Source organism: Gorilla gorilla, chromosome 2 (assembly GCF_029281585.2).
Source record: "Gorilla gorilla gorilla isolate KB3781 chromosome 2, NHGRI_mGorGor1-v2.1_pri, whole genome shotgun sequence".
Classification (NCBI taxonomy): Eukaryota; Metazoa; Chordata; class Mammalia; order Primates; family Hominidae; genus Gorilla; species Gorilla gorilla.
In genome coordinates, this window is record NC_086017.1 from 23,127,174 (window position 1) to 23,140,997 (window position 13,824).

The 13,824-nt window shown below is 55.6% G+C and overlaps 1 protein-coding gene across 1 annotated transcript in view; it reads right to left on the reverse strand.

The window, feature by feature from the left end:
• Nucleotides 1–1,726: 1,726 nt before the first annotated feature.
• The window catches only part of NUP210 (nucleoporin 210), a 103,944-nt gene continuing 91,846 nt past the window's right edge, over nt 1,727–13,824 (reverse strand). The window contains exons 32-40 of the mRNA XM_004033649.5: nt 12,715–12,935; nt 11,293–11,429; nt 8,809–8,932; nt 7,693–7,839; nt 7,084–7,334; nt 5,251–5,467; nt 4,723–4,818; nt 4,565–4,648; nt 1,727–3,274 (exon numbers count right to left, since the gene is read on the reverse strand). Of these exons, the coding sequence (XP_004033697.3) occupies nt 3,174–3,274; nt 4,565–4,648; nt 4,723–4,818; nt 5,251–5,467; nt 7,084–7,334; nt 7,693–7,839; nt 8,809–8,932; nt 11,293–11,429; nt 12,715–12,935 (1,378 nt within the window). The 3' untranslated portion in view covers nt 1,727–3,173. The remainder of the gene's footprint in view (nt 3,275–4,564; nt 4,649–4,722; nt 4,819–5,250; nt 5,468–7,083; nt 7,335–7,692; nt 7,840–8,808; nt 8,933–11,292; nt 11,430–12,714; nt 12,936–13,824) is intronic.

The window sequence follows — 13,824 nt, forward strand, 5'->3', positions numbered from 1 at the left end:
CCCATCCACCCCCATAGCAGCCTCTAGTGTGTGGCTGACCACACCATTGCCCAGAGAAGGAGATGGGCGCGCAGGAGGGGGCAGGCCCAGCATCGCACAGCCTTGCTGTGCCCCGTCCTCAGAGGCTCCTGACTAGGTGCCTGGCTAGACCTGAGGCCAGGGATGCCCAGGACACCCTGTCCCAGCAGGATGGGCTGAGAGGGCCCATCAGACAGCCCAGAGGGAATCCGCAAAGGGAGGGAACATGAGAGACGGAAAACATCTGCCTTCACTGGATTCAGCCAGAAGGGAACCATAGCATGTTTCTTACCTGTCACGGGTTGCTGCAACACTGCTGCCTACCATGCTGTCCCCAGGAACCATCACTCTTTTCATAGCCGTGGGCTGCAGGCCAGGTGATCCGGGATGGGCAGGTCCCTTGCAGGTGTCCTTCCTCCTGCTTGGACCTGCAGCTACCTGGGCTTCCTGATTACTACATCAATGGCAGGGGCATGAGGAGGGTGAGGGATGCCCAGCACAGACCCATGGTCCTTCTCACCCATGCCAACCAAAGCAAGTCACATGACCACACCTAGCCTCAATGGGCAGAAGGAACTGCAAAGGCATGTGGGAGAGGGCGTGCACAGAGGGAGGCTGAGGGTCTGGGGACAGACCCTCAGGAAGCACCTGCTTCCTGCTGGGAGCCACTCTGGGCAGGTGGTGGGTAGGACACATGTCAGGAGGGCCCTTTTGCAGGTGAGGAAACTACTGTGGCCCAGAGAGATAAATAATTTCTCTCCAGCCCCAGAACAAAGTGGACCTAGACTCCTGGTCACCTGATTTCTAAGCTCTCACCAGCCTAGACCTGTGCTACCCACCCCTGACACCCCAGGTTCAGTGCTCCCTGCTACTGAGTGTTCGCAGACTTTGTGATGTAACATTTCCAGGATGCGGCCGGGCACCGTGGCTCACGCCTGTAATCCCAGCATTTTGGGAGGCCGAGGCGGGCGGATCACGAGCTCAGGAGATCGAGACCATCCTGGCTAACATGGTGAAACCGTTTCTACTAAAAATACAAAAAATTATCCAGGCGTGGTGGCGGGCGCCTGTAGTCCCAGCTACTCAGGAGGCTGAGGCAGGAGAATGGTGTGAACCTGGGAGGCGGAGCTTGCAGTGAGCTGAGATCACGCCACTGCACTCCAGCCTGGGCGACAGAGCGAGACTCCATCTCAAAAACAAACAAAAAACAAAAACAAAACAAAACAAAACAAAACAAAACAAAACAAAAAAACATTTCCAGGATGCAGGAATGCACATGTAAGCATGCACAAAGACACACAGAGAAACAGAGAACGAGAGTTCACTTTTGGCCAGACTTAAGAATTCTAGAGAAAAAACAATCTATATGATGTACTATATTTTTAGTGTTAAATGGTGCTAAAAGCCTTTTCTGGCAACCATTAGAGACAGAGAGTTGCTTGGTTAGCTTGGGAGCAGAAAGCTGAACTGTGTGGCATCACCTGGTTTTGTCAATGTCCCTTCTTGGGCACACTCACTTGCTGGCAAGATCTGGCTGCGTCCAGATGCACTTGCATTTGCCAACCTGAATGTGCATGAAAATGATGCTCACCCTTTGGGGAGAATAAAGCTCAGACCTCCAGCTCTGCCAGGCCCCAGAGTATCATAGATGGGTAAAGGGAAGAAATCATCACCATCAGACAGAAATCTCAGCAATGATCACACCCTCTTAAAAAATCACTTAGAACTTTATTAAATAAACCAAGTAGAAAGGCTCCTATTTACATCCAGGTTGTCAGTTTAAGCTCAAGTAATATGCAAGGCACAATTCTTCCTTTCTCCAGCTTTAGAAAAATCAACCACATGGCCCAGCCCTGAAGGACTGAAGGGAGCTTGTGCGGGATCCCGTCATCCTGGACTCTCCACACAGCGTCCACGCATGGATGGCCATGGGCATGAGTCTCTGGATCTCCCTGAGGGTGGCCCAGCCTCGGCCTGAAGCACAGGGGCCTGTGATCTGAGAATCTCAGATCCAAAATCAGGAGCTGGGAAGAGAGGACTTTTCCAAGGGTCTCCTCCCCCAGGCCCTGGGGAGTCCCTTCTGGATGGGCAGGCCCTGGGCTGGTGGCCGCCCTCCATCATTGGCCCAGGCCAGGCTCTAGGGCCTGCTGGGAAGCTGTCTGGGGCCCTGCGCCTGATGAGCTGCCATGAAAGTGGCCGCCTCTCACACTGGCAGGCGGTGGCTCAGATCTGCTGAGGTTCTGGAGTGGCACAGGAACAGGAGGAGCAAATGACACTGGGTCTTTGTGCTGAGGCAGGACACAGCGGCTTTCCGAAACACACACACAGAAAATATGACTCCTGCTGCCATCTCAAGGACATTTTCCTAAGGACAGTCCTGGTGTCCTGATGGAGTGAAAGGGATCACACGTGGGATGTCCCAGCAGGGCCTAAGCCAAGTCCATCAGATGTCTCAACAGCTTATGAAACAAAAACAGAGGACTGAAGTCTGTTCACAGTGGCCCATGGTTGGGCAGCAGCCCTGGGTGAGCTCCTGTGTTCTCCAGCCTCTCGCTCACCCAGGGCTTGGCTATCCTGGCCTCCAGGTGCTGGTTCCTGAGGCTTCCCTTGCAGCAGTGGGGCAGATACAGGGACACTCATGTCCCATTGCTCCTCAGAAGTCCTAGCAGCAGCCAGACTAGGGGAAAAGTAAGTTTTCACAGGGGGAAAAACCCCACCAAAAACCCCCTAAAGTAACTGGACAATCCTTTCCCTGAGACCACTACAGTAAGATCACCCACAGACAACTTCTAAAGAGCACTTCTAACTGCTCAAAGTCTTGAGAAGGGAGAGATTTTAGCAAGGCTAGGAAAATAAAAATGCAACAGCACATTGTCCAGAAACCCTAGACAACCATGCAAAAAGGAATGAGCCAAAAAGTCTTAGCTTTGTAAGACTTGAAAGGAAAAAAACACACATTTAAAACTCCTACATAAAATGAGCTAATGGGCAGAGCTGAAACTACAGCTCTGTGTGAAGAGACGGCAGTGAAGCTGGCCTGGGGCCGGGGCACTTGTCTGGAGGGGCTTGTTCCAGTGTGAACGCAGCAGGGATGTTCCATCTTGGGGGCGCACGAGGCTCAGCTGAGACCCATCCTCCGGGAACCTTCACGCGGCCTAGTGGGAGGCATAGGCTGGGCTCCACAGCCCTGAGGGAGGGCTGGCTTTGCGAGCAGGAGGCAGTGCATTGGGAGATGTGGGTGATGAGGCAGCGAAATCTAGGGTGGGAAGAGAGACGATGTGAGCAGCAGAGCCAGGGAGAGCGGCGCACTCCTCAGTTACAGCCAGCATTCAGCAGGCGCCTGCCTCGCCCAGGACAGTCTCACAGTGATGCCCCGAGGCCTCCCTGGCCAGCAGAGGGAAGTCCATGGGCACCTGCTGAGCTGGCCTCATTCACACAGAGAGGCCTGGGATGCCACCCTAACACCCAGGAGCGCAGAGCCTTCCGGGGAGAACGTGTCTCAAGTTTCAGGACCACAGCAGCATCTGTCCAGGGAGCATGAGGCAGGGAGGCCCCGTGCATCTGAATGCAATGCAGCCTCGGGCAAGAGCGCCACAGGAACAAAGACCCCGAGGGGAGGAGCGATTCTGCAGTGCTCCGGAGACCTTGCAGAGATCCAGGTGTGGCTCCCAAAACCCAGGGAGGAGCACGCTGAGAGAGGCAGCTAGAAAGGGCAGGCACCTGCTGCCAGAGCAGCTGCAGAAGGCAGCAGAGCCGCGAGCAGGCCGAGCACCTGTGGCCTCCCCTGGGTGCCGCTTTGCAGGTGGAGAAGTCGTCAGGCAGAAGACAAGGGCGTGTGGGCTCTCCTTACCCAGGAAAGTGCTTCTACCCACACAACTGGGTCTTCTTTCAAAAAAATTCAGGGACCCCCCTGAAGCCGGTCCATGGGCCCCCATGTCAGCAGACACGAGCTCGAGGACTCTTTGTGTAGGGGAGAGAACTCTCAAATGGGAATCAGGAGACATTAAAGGGCCTTCACGTACAGCAGTACAGGCTGGGCACTGCATTGTTTGAGAGAGAAACTGCATTCACACAGTGAGGTGCTCCCTGGAGCTGTGCAGGGTCACCAGGGCTTCGGGGTCACCAGAGAGACAGTTAGACCATTGAAATAAATGACTTTGCGCATTCTTCTGGGAAATTTCTCATCAGAACTACCCAGAATCCCCATCTGTGAGTCAGCTCGTCCAACCCCAGCTTAGAGCCTTCTGAGGCAGCCTCAGCAAGTGGGCATCTGGTCCTAGCATGCACTCCTGCCTAGACAGAGCTCCTTGCTGCCCATACCTCCACCTAGCATGGCTCTACCTGGGGAAAGCTCTTGCTGAACCAGGACTGGCAGCCCCTCTGCCCCGACCCTCCTGGCTCCCACATCTGTCCTCTGGGCCTCAGGCTCCTTTGGCCCAGGCAAGGGCCTGTTGAGACTTAGGGTTCAGGAGCCTCAACCCCTCCCCCAGGGCTCTTCTCTTTCTCCGCAGCTCTGCCTGGTTGTGCCTGCAGGGGGGCTACTCACAGTGGGGGCTGTGTCCAGGGCTGGCTCCAGGTGTGAGGGCTGCAGGCACAGCAAGATCCCGGGGCGTGCAGACAGTGTGGTAGGCTGCAAGAGCACATGGTTGGTTAGAGCAGGTCGGGGCAGGGGAACAGACCCAGAGATACACGCAGCCTCCTCACCTATGATCATGACCGCCGTCCCAGCCAACAGGGCAAAGAGCGTGAAGAACATCACCTGGTAGGAATCCAGGAAGTGCTGGAAGAGGCTGGTTCCATCTGCCATCAATGGGAAGATGAGTTACCAAAACCACCAGGCCCACTGTGGTGTCCCATCATGTTCCTGCCCTACTGTACGTCTACAGGGCAGTCCACAGGTCCCTCTCAAATGTAAGGATGGTGGTCTCAGAGGGCCAGGCCACCTGCTGGAGGCCCGGGCCCACAGCTGTTCTTGGTACCCTGGCACTTCTTCTCCTGGCGCAGGCTGCTGAGCAGAGGAGGGGCTGTGGCTGCCATGTTGAGAACAGATGGGAAAGCTGGGCAACTAAAGCCTGCATCATGGCCCCAATGAGCAGCGATCACTTTGAGGGACATTCTGCATTTCTGACTCCTCCACTTCTTACACCTCAGGTTTCTACTGATAGCCAGGACCACTCCTGCCTGTCCCTCCCCATCCTGGTCTGTCCCAGATGATGTCGTTCCGCGACTCACAAGGACCGGGCCCACGGCGATCCATCACAAAAGCCACTGTCACTGGGATGGCAATGGCTTGGTTGGTCACGGGGCTGGAGAAGGTCAGGGTAGTGGACAGAGGCCCTTGGCTGCCGGCCGTGGGGTCCGAGACGCCAACCGTGTATGTGATGAAGCTGGGCCACCCAAGAGACTTCTCCTTTGCGAATGCCAGCACGGCCGGGGACCCGGATTTCACCTGGAAGAGACATCAGAGCTGGGGGTGCACATTCTGCAGAGTGGGGGGACCACTGAGCGGGGCCTCAGGACCCCGAGGCGGGAGGGCTGCTCTGCATGGCCATCTCTGGAAGCACCCCCCCTTCAGCCTGACATGCTGGGCTTCCCTCCTGGGGCCCAAGGGTACAGGTGGGGAACCCTGCCCAGGTCACACCTCATGGGCAGGTAATGACACCTGGGCACTGCTCATGGACGGCGTGTAGTCTGCAGAGTCGGGAAGCCCTGTTCATACTCAGGGTGTTTTTTGAGGGAAGGACAAATCAATATGAATGTCAGAATCAAATTCAAGCTCATTTAATTCTAATCAACTGCTGCTTACAAAAAGGCTAAATCAGGCTGGGTGCGGTTGCTCACGCCTGTAATCTCAACACTTTGGGAGGCTGAGGCGGGCAGATCATGAGGTCAGGAGATCGAGACCAGCCTGGCTAACACGGTGAGACCCCGTCTCTATTAAAAATACAAAAAATTAGCCAGATGTGGTGGCAGGCGCCTGTAGTCCCAGCTACTCAGGAGGCAAGGGTGGGAGAATGGCATGAACCCGGGAGGTGGAGATTGCAGCGAGCCAAGATAGTGCCACTGCACTCCAACCTGGGCGACAGAGCGAGACTCCATCTCAAAAAAAAAAAAAAAAAAAAAACTCTGGGAGGCCAAAGTGGGCGGATCACAAGGTCAGGAGATCGAGACCATCCTGGCTAACACGGTGAAACCCCGTCTCTACTAAAAAATAATTAGCCGGGTGTGGTGGCGGGCACCTATAGTCCCAGCTACTTGGGAGGCTGAGGTAGGAGAATGGCATGAACCTGGGAGGTAGAACTTGCAGTGAGCCGAGATTGCGCCACTGCACTCCAGCCTGGGCGACAGAGCAAGACTCCATCTCAAAAAAAAAAAAAAAAAAAAGGCTAAACCAACATGAAGTATCACCAAGCACCAGCTCTCCAAGGTAGCGGCCCGAGCTCTGCTCACGCCGCCAGCGGGCTGGCCCTCCTCCCTTACCAGCGATGCTGAGCATTCCCTGCCTCTGCAGGAGAACACGCGGTCACACTGGCTGCAGCAAGGCAGGAGGAGCAGGCGGAAATGCCGAGGAACTCCTTGGTTCTCTCACCCCAGAACTCTTCCCAGCCTGCCAGGCTCTGGGCCTGAGGGATCATTCACACCCCCAATCCCACCCCGTGATTAGTCATGGGGGAAGTGAGGCCTGGAGAGAGGGGACTTGTCCCAGCAGGGATTAGGGCTTTCCTCCCTGCTCTGTGGCGGATGCTCCTGCACTGAATTCTGCCATGCCACGCACCACACGCTCACTGGCGCCTTTTCTGGCGTTCTCACTGCTGCCCCCACAAGCTTAACTTGTAGCTGGGGAAGACCAGTAGAGGTCAGAACAATTAATACAATCACGCAGCCTGAGAGACAGCAATAGTGCTATGGAAAAAGAAAAGAGTACTTCAATTTAAAAATTCTAATTGTAAAAATAAATTTTAAAGAGAGCTGGCCCAGGACATCCACACCACATTCCCTCTTCCTCCAGGGCCTTCCTGATGCCCCTGACTCCGGCCTGGCCTGAGGCATGTAGATGCCACTCACCTCCAAGTTCTCCAGAACCTCTGGGGCACCAAAGACCCTGACCTCGCAGCTGGTGTAGTGATTGCTCAAAAGGATTTCAGCCTGGTCGGTGAAGAGACCTGGGCTGAAGGGCACCTCGGCCCCCACCTGCTCTGTGGAGAAGTGGCTGCTGGAGAGGGAGGCACTGATCACCAGAGCTGTCTTCTTCATGCTCAGGTGCTTCCGCTGCTTGTCCGTCAGCCTGTGCATTGTGATTGAGCAGAAGTACTGGCCTGCGAAGACAAGGGTGTATTGTCTTGTCCCCTCTCCTGCCCGTGCACTGATGGCATTTTCTTCTCCCTGCTTCTCTAACCAGGGGACTCCTATGCATCCTCCAAAGCCCAGGTGAGAAGTCACCTCCTCCAGGAGTCCTCCTGGGAATCCCCTATAAAGGCCTTGGCCAAGCTAGGATACCCTCTGTGACCAGCAGTCCTCCCAAGTCCCCCTGGCTTCAATCCCCAGGCTGGGCTCCTGACAATCTCTGCCCTCTGGACAGACGGCCATGGTGAGCTGGGCACGTGGAAGCCGCAAGATGCCCAGAAGACAGAGACTGTCTCCAAGTCCCTTTCACTTTCAAATCCTCACAATTACCCAGAGCAGTGTCAAACTGTGGCTCCACGGTGAACACATCTTGAGATGGGAAATCAAAGACGGCCGGCTTGAACTGGGACTGGCAGCTGATGAGGGTCTCTGGGTGTAAGGCCTGGATGACTTCCCTCTGGGTGGCGGTACACTCGCCTAGAGAGGGGAGAGACGAGAGGGTATGGGCCAGGCCTGATGGCCACCACACCAAATTCCACCAGGCCTGCACAGGCTGGCTGGGCTGCAAATGCCACCTGCCCCTGCATGTCTTCCAGCAGGGCCCCAGGGCAGCTCAAAGCTTTGAGATGCAGCCAGGATTGGTAAAGCCAAGGACATATCATATGGAAGAGGATGCCATTGGCATCACAGGGAGCTTCAGGTCAGAATTTCAGCATTTGTTCCAGACCTTGCACCCAGGGGCACGGCAGACGGGCTGGGCCCACTAATGCCTGTCTTCTGTCCCTGTCAGCAGGGGAAATGGCAATTTACTTCTGCACATTCAGAGGGCACTAGTTCTCCACTAACATCTGAGCAGCATTTAGGCAACGGCACAGTGCTGTCCACTTGCGCTGAGGAAGGAGCAGAGGCTGCCATGATGGAACAGAGCTGCCTCGTTAATCAGGACGAGAAGGGCGGTGCTTCACTCTGCCAGTGAGGTGGTTTAAGAAAACAGCCCTGTTGACTTACTTATTTCTGGCAGCTGCTATTCAGGGCTGTCATGGGCAGGGGATGGGGTTCAACATTCTATGCATGACCTGGGAGAGGTCATTACAAAAATTAAAACCAGCGATGAGTCCTGCTAATTCATTAGTTTCTGGGATTCACGGTGGGAAATTGTGCCTTTCTTTGCTAGGGTGCCCTTGCGCTGAAGTCACATTTCCAGTGCAGAACAGGCACCTTCTGGGAGCTGGGCTCCATTATGAAGATTCCTTTCACTGGCTCAGCTTTTGGAGGACTCCAATTTCAGAAACGCTGGAAGGAGTGGATGAGTGGCGGCTAAATGCCCTCTCTGGAGTTGGTGTGAGTGTGAATAGGAGAAGCAGATAAACTCCATCCAGAGGACACAGGAAGCCACCTCCCCGCTCCCAGGTACTCTGAAGACCGCCCAAGCCCCTCATTAAGTACCTCTCAGGTTAGAGCTTCTGTCTCCCACGGCAACAATCACTTTGGAGGCTGTAGCCTCCTGGAAGCTGGTCTGGATGGGGTGGAGGTGACGGGCCATGATCCTCTGAGGGACGCCGACCACGACCTAGAGAGGGAGCCAAGGAAGCTTCATGGAGTGCCGCCTGTGTCCCGGTCCATGCTGGGCGTTTCCACAACCTCACCCTGCAGTCTGTGACATAGTGTCACCCGTTTCACAGGTGGCAACACTGAGGCTCAAAGCCTAAACGCCTTGCTAGAATGTGGCAGAGAGGGGGTTTGAGCCCAGTCTGGTCAGACTTCACAGCCCAGTTCTCCCATTGAAAAAGCTGCTTCCCCCAGCAGCTGACTGGACGCTGAGCAGCGGGCCCGAATTCATTAATCGATCTGGGTGGGCTGAGGATTTTGGCTGTTCAGACAGCCATGATCACTTCTCTGTAGTACAGCACCACCCCCCACCCAGAATCCAGTCTGCCCAGATTTTCCCAGCTGTTCCCCCTGTGCCCATCCTGTACCTGGCCACACCCAAACAGCCCCAGGCTGGAGACCTCCCTGCACTCCCTTGGCTAGGACACCCTCCCATCTTCTCTGCAGAGCCCAGCCTCATCCACCTTTCAGGCCCAAGGCCACTTCCTGCAGCTGAAGGCCCCCCTCCCTCTCTCAGCAGGCACCAGCGCTCCCTGCCTCCAGGAGGTCTGATTTCTACCAGTAGGTGAACTTCAGAGCAGGGATGCGATTGAAGCCCCTGCAGCTCCCAGGGATGTGGCCCATGCAGAGCTGTAGGTGACCAGGCATCACTGTCAAACTCACGGTGCCTCCGCTCAGGGCTCACCACCATCCACCTCCAGGGACTGACAGAGGCTGTGTCCCACTCTCTAGCCTGGGACCCCCCAACGCTGGCTCTCCTCTCCCCTTCCTCCCTGTCCACCCTCAGAGAGTGCCCAAGGCTTCCTGGCCCCTCTCCTGCCTGCACTCCTGGAGTGCCCGTGCACTCCCACCCACTCCCAGGGCTTCAGAGGCCACTTCTGGGCTGAGGCCCCTACCCTGTCCAGCCTTCCTCACAGTGCTCCTGCCGCACCCACCCAGCTGTGCCTCCTGCCTCACCTGGGAGAGCTGTGACATCTCTAGCTCCCCGGCCCAGGCTCCTCACCTCCCTGCAGGCCTACCTACCTCTGTGTGCCCCTCTCAGCAAAGGACCAGTAGCAGCCTGGTCATCCCAAGCCCTTCCTCCCCTCCAGCCTCACTTCTGGATGCTCATGGAGCTCTGATGTGCCTCCCTCCCTCCCGTCTCTCCCAAACCTGCCTTTAGATTCTGCCACACCCAGTGATCCCAGCTGAGGGCCTGGCCTCAGTCTCTGGCCAGTTACCCTGTAGCGACTGCTCTCTCGAGCTCCTCCAGGCGCCAGGTAACCTCTGCAAACACAGCCTTGGTCTATAGCACTGTTTAAAAAACTCCACTGAGTGTGGCATAAGCTTCTACCCCTTCACCCTGGAACAGCAGCAGCAGCAGCTAATTTCTGCTGAGCACTGGCTATGAGCTGAGCACCACCCTAGGGGCTTCTGACGTGCTAACTCACTAAATCCTCACAACGCTATCATCCCCATTATACAGGCAAGAAAATCGGGACATAGCGAGACTCAATGATTGCTCAGTCATAGCCTCACAGTGGCCAAGCTGGGATTTGACCTAGACCGTCTGGCTGTAGATGCCCCACCCTCAACCTGCACCAAACTGCCTGGAATCCGGTGCATCTTCTGATCTGATCACAAAGCCAGACCATGCTTCTCCCACACCCTCTGTTCCAGCCCCCCAGGCTCTGCCCTTGAACCCTACACACCTTTGTTCATGCCACCCCATCCCCTGACCAGAGGCTCTTTCCAGGAGAGCACAGCTGTATTGTCATAGGATGCCTCTGTCTGCAACTGGCTCGCCCAAAGTGCAGAGCCGCAGCACTAAATATGCGAACTATTAGGTTAAACTGCTAGGTTCCATAAAGCACATGCTGCCTCTAAAAATGAGATGCATTTGGATCTCAGCCAGACTTGGCCCACTGATTCATTCTCAACTGGAGATGAATGGAAGAGAGAGCAGGTTTTGTCGCCTCCAGACTCAAAAGGTGACTTGCACAGGGAGTCTTAACCTTGCAGGTGACAGGGAAGCACCGGCTCCCAGGAAGTGCCCACTCCGGGGTTGCCAGACCCAAGCCCATGGGAGCTGGAATCCATCCTACAAGGCTGCCTGTCCTCATCACACCCTCTTGAACATGGGGAGACTGAAGCCTGGAAAAAAAAGGGAGCTTGTCCCCATGTCAGAGTCAGCAAGTGGCCAGTCCCAGACTCATGACTCCCAGACCCCAATCCCTCAGACGGCTTTTCCCTAAAAGGAAAAGTCTTCATAATCCTCCCAGAAGGTCAGGCCCGCCTCACAGGCCACTGAGCCACATGTGCCTCCAGCTGCTTAGAGCCCACCTCCTTGTAGGTCCTCAGGTGCCCAGCGACCTCATAGTAAACCGTCACGGATCCCACGGCCCGGGCCACAGCCACACCCGTCTTGGGGTCGATGTGGAGGATGCTGTTGGCCGAGGAGCTCCAGGTTCCTGAGAGGCCTGGAGAGGAAGCACAGGTGTCAGCCCCCTTTCCATAGCTGGACACTCCAGTCAAAGCCCAGCTCACCTGGATGACAGGCCAGCTTCCTCGCTGGCTGCCGCTACCCCCATGGGGGCTCACTCAGCAGCCTCAGGAGACAGCCACGCTGCCTGCCCCAGTGCCGGTCATGCTCCTGGCTCCAGCCACCTGGAGCCATCAGCTCTCCTACCCTGCTGTACCCACCCTCTACAGGGCTGTGGCCCCTAGCACCTGCTCTCCCTGACCCCCAACTCCCTGCCTGGAATCTCCTGACCATCCTGGCATGAAGCTTTAGCTGACTCCTGCCCAGGAATGGTCTGGTGCTGCTGCCAGGCCCTGCCCTCTGTAGCTCCTTCCCCAAAGCACAGCCCCTCCCCATCCCTTCGTTGCCTTATCAATTCCTTTTTAGCAAACAGACAGCAGGTGTGAGGCTCAGAGCTTTCACCACATACACATCTGAGTTAAAAGCCAATCACATTATATAATAAATACAATTAAAGGACTCAACCATAATCTATTTATGGCAAATTATATTTGTTTTTCCTTAAAGGTAGTATTTCATCTCCTTTTAAAATGAATTTAGTAAGGTTAAAAAAAAAGGTGGAGACAATTTGAAAATAAAAGCTAAGTAAATAATTGTACACGTGTTCCACAGATGTACTACAGGTCACCTGGGCATGGCTGAAATTTGGAAGCCCCTGATTTAGCCCAGTGTCCTTCTTTGCTTAAGCCTCCCAGCCTGTGCTGTCCACTATGGCGGCCACTTCCCACAGAATTCACTAAAATGGTGAATTCAGTTCCTCAGCAGCAGCGGAGATCTGTGTGTCTCCTGGCTAGAGGAACTGAGTGAGACTATGCAGAGACAGGATGCCCCACAGGAGCAGAGGACCCCCCCACCGACTTGGCAGAGCTGTTCCAGAAAAGCGCTGGCAAATGCTTTCTGTGAAGGTGGAAATAAGCATTTGGGCTATGCAGCCCATACGATCTCTGCTATGACCACACAATCTGGCAGTGGTAGGGTGACAACAGCCACTGACCATACATAATGCACGGCACAGCTGAGTGCCAACAAAAATTTACTTGCAGAAAACAGGCACAGGCTGGATCTGGTCTCCGGGCAGCAGTTTTGGAGCACTGCTCCTGAGTATCCTGCAGGTCTGCCTGTAGGCCCCCGTGACTGGTGCTGAGCCCCTGCCCAGGTAGCCCCCACCCAGCTTTGCAAGCGTCCGTGACTCCACAGGTTCCCTTGCTCAGGATCTATCTTACCTTCCAGGCTGGTCAGAACAGTGGCCAGACAGAGCACGTCCCCCACCACCATGGCCCCGGACAGCTCTGGGGAGATGGCCTGTAGGACAGGCAGGGGTACGAAGTCCGAGAGGCCCGGGTGCTCTGCGTCCCACACACGGAGCAGTGTCAGGCCCATGCTGACTGTGCGGACAACGCAGGTGTTGTTGGTGGGGCCCTTCCCGATCTGCACAAAGTCGTCTCTAGGCACAGGAGAGAAAGGAGGGCTCTCAGTCTCGGGAAAGAAGCTTCCAACTCCCAGAGGGAGAAACGTAGTCCATGTCCTCTGCTGAGCAAAGCATTCAACTGACTGAGGTCCCAGGTGTGGCCCCAACTCGAGGTTACCAAGCAGTGGCCCCAGATGAGGGACCACTGCAGGCAGGTGGCACAGGCTCGACCTCCTCACTTGTCACCCCAGAAAGCACACACAGCTCGCAGCCAAACAGTGGCAACAGCATCATCCCTGCATTTCAGAAAGGAAGCTGAGGCCCCGAGGGGAAAGAGATCCAGAGTGCTTCCTCACGCTCTTCCCACCAGGGAACTGGACATGCCAGAAAGGGAAGGCTGCCCTTACTATGCAACCTGACTGCAGAAGCAGCCTCTGCCCCTTTCCTCCTCTGAAAAATGGGGATCATCACGTGACCATGACGCAGGCCTGGCATAAGCATTACATGAGGTCAGCAGTGGGGAGGCACCTGCCACAGGGCAGGTGCTCAGTCAATGTTGGCAATGGCAGCTTTGGTGCAGAAATGTGGACTGCGTGGGGTGACAGTTTGGGTTAGGGATCATGGCTGCATCCTTGCCTCCACCACACCTTCTGACCCTGAGTGCTGACTAGGTCTCTATCAGGTGCTCCTGCTACAAGAAGGCCAGAATGACCTGCAGTGCAGCCAAAGGGCTGGGAGAACTGGGCTCCATTTCCTCCAGGACATGCCCTAAACTGATGGACGGCAATTCTGTGTGCACACACGGAGCGCCATGGTTTGCCAGCGGTCCTCATGACCACTCCCTCAGCTGAAGGAAAGCCCTGGAACCTAGGCCATATTGCCCAACGTGAGAGGTGTGGAAACAGATTTTTGGATGGTGACCTAC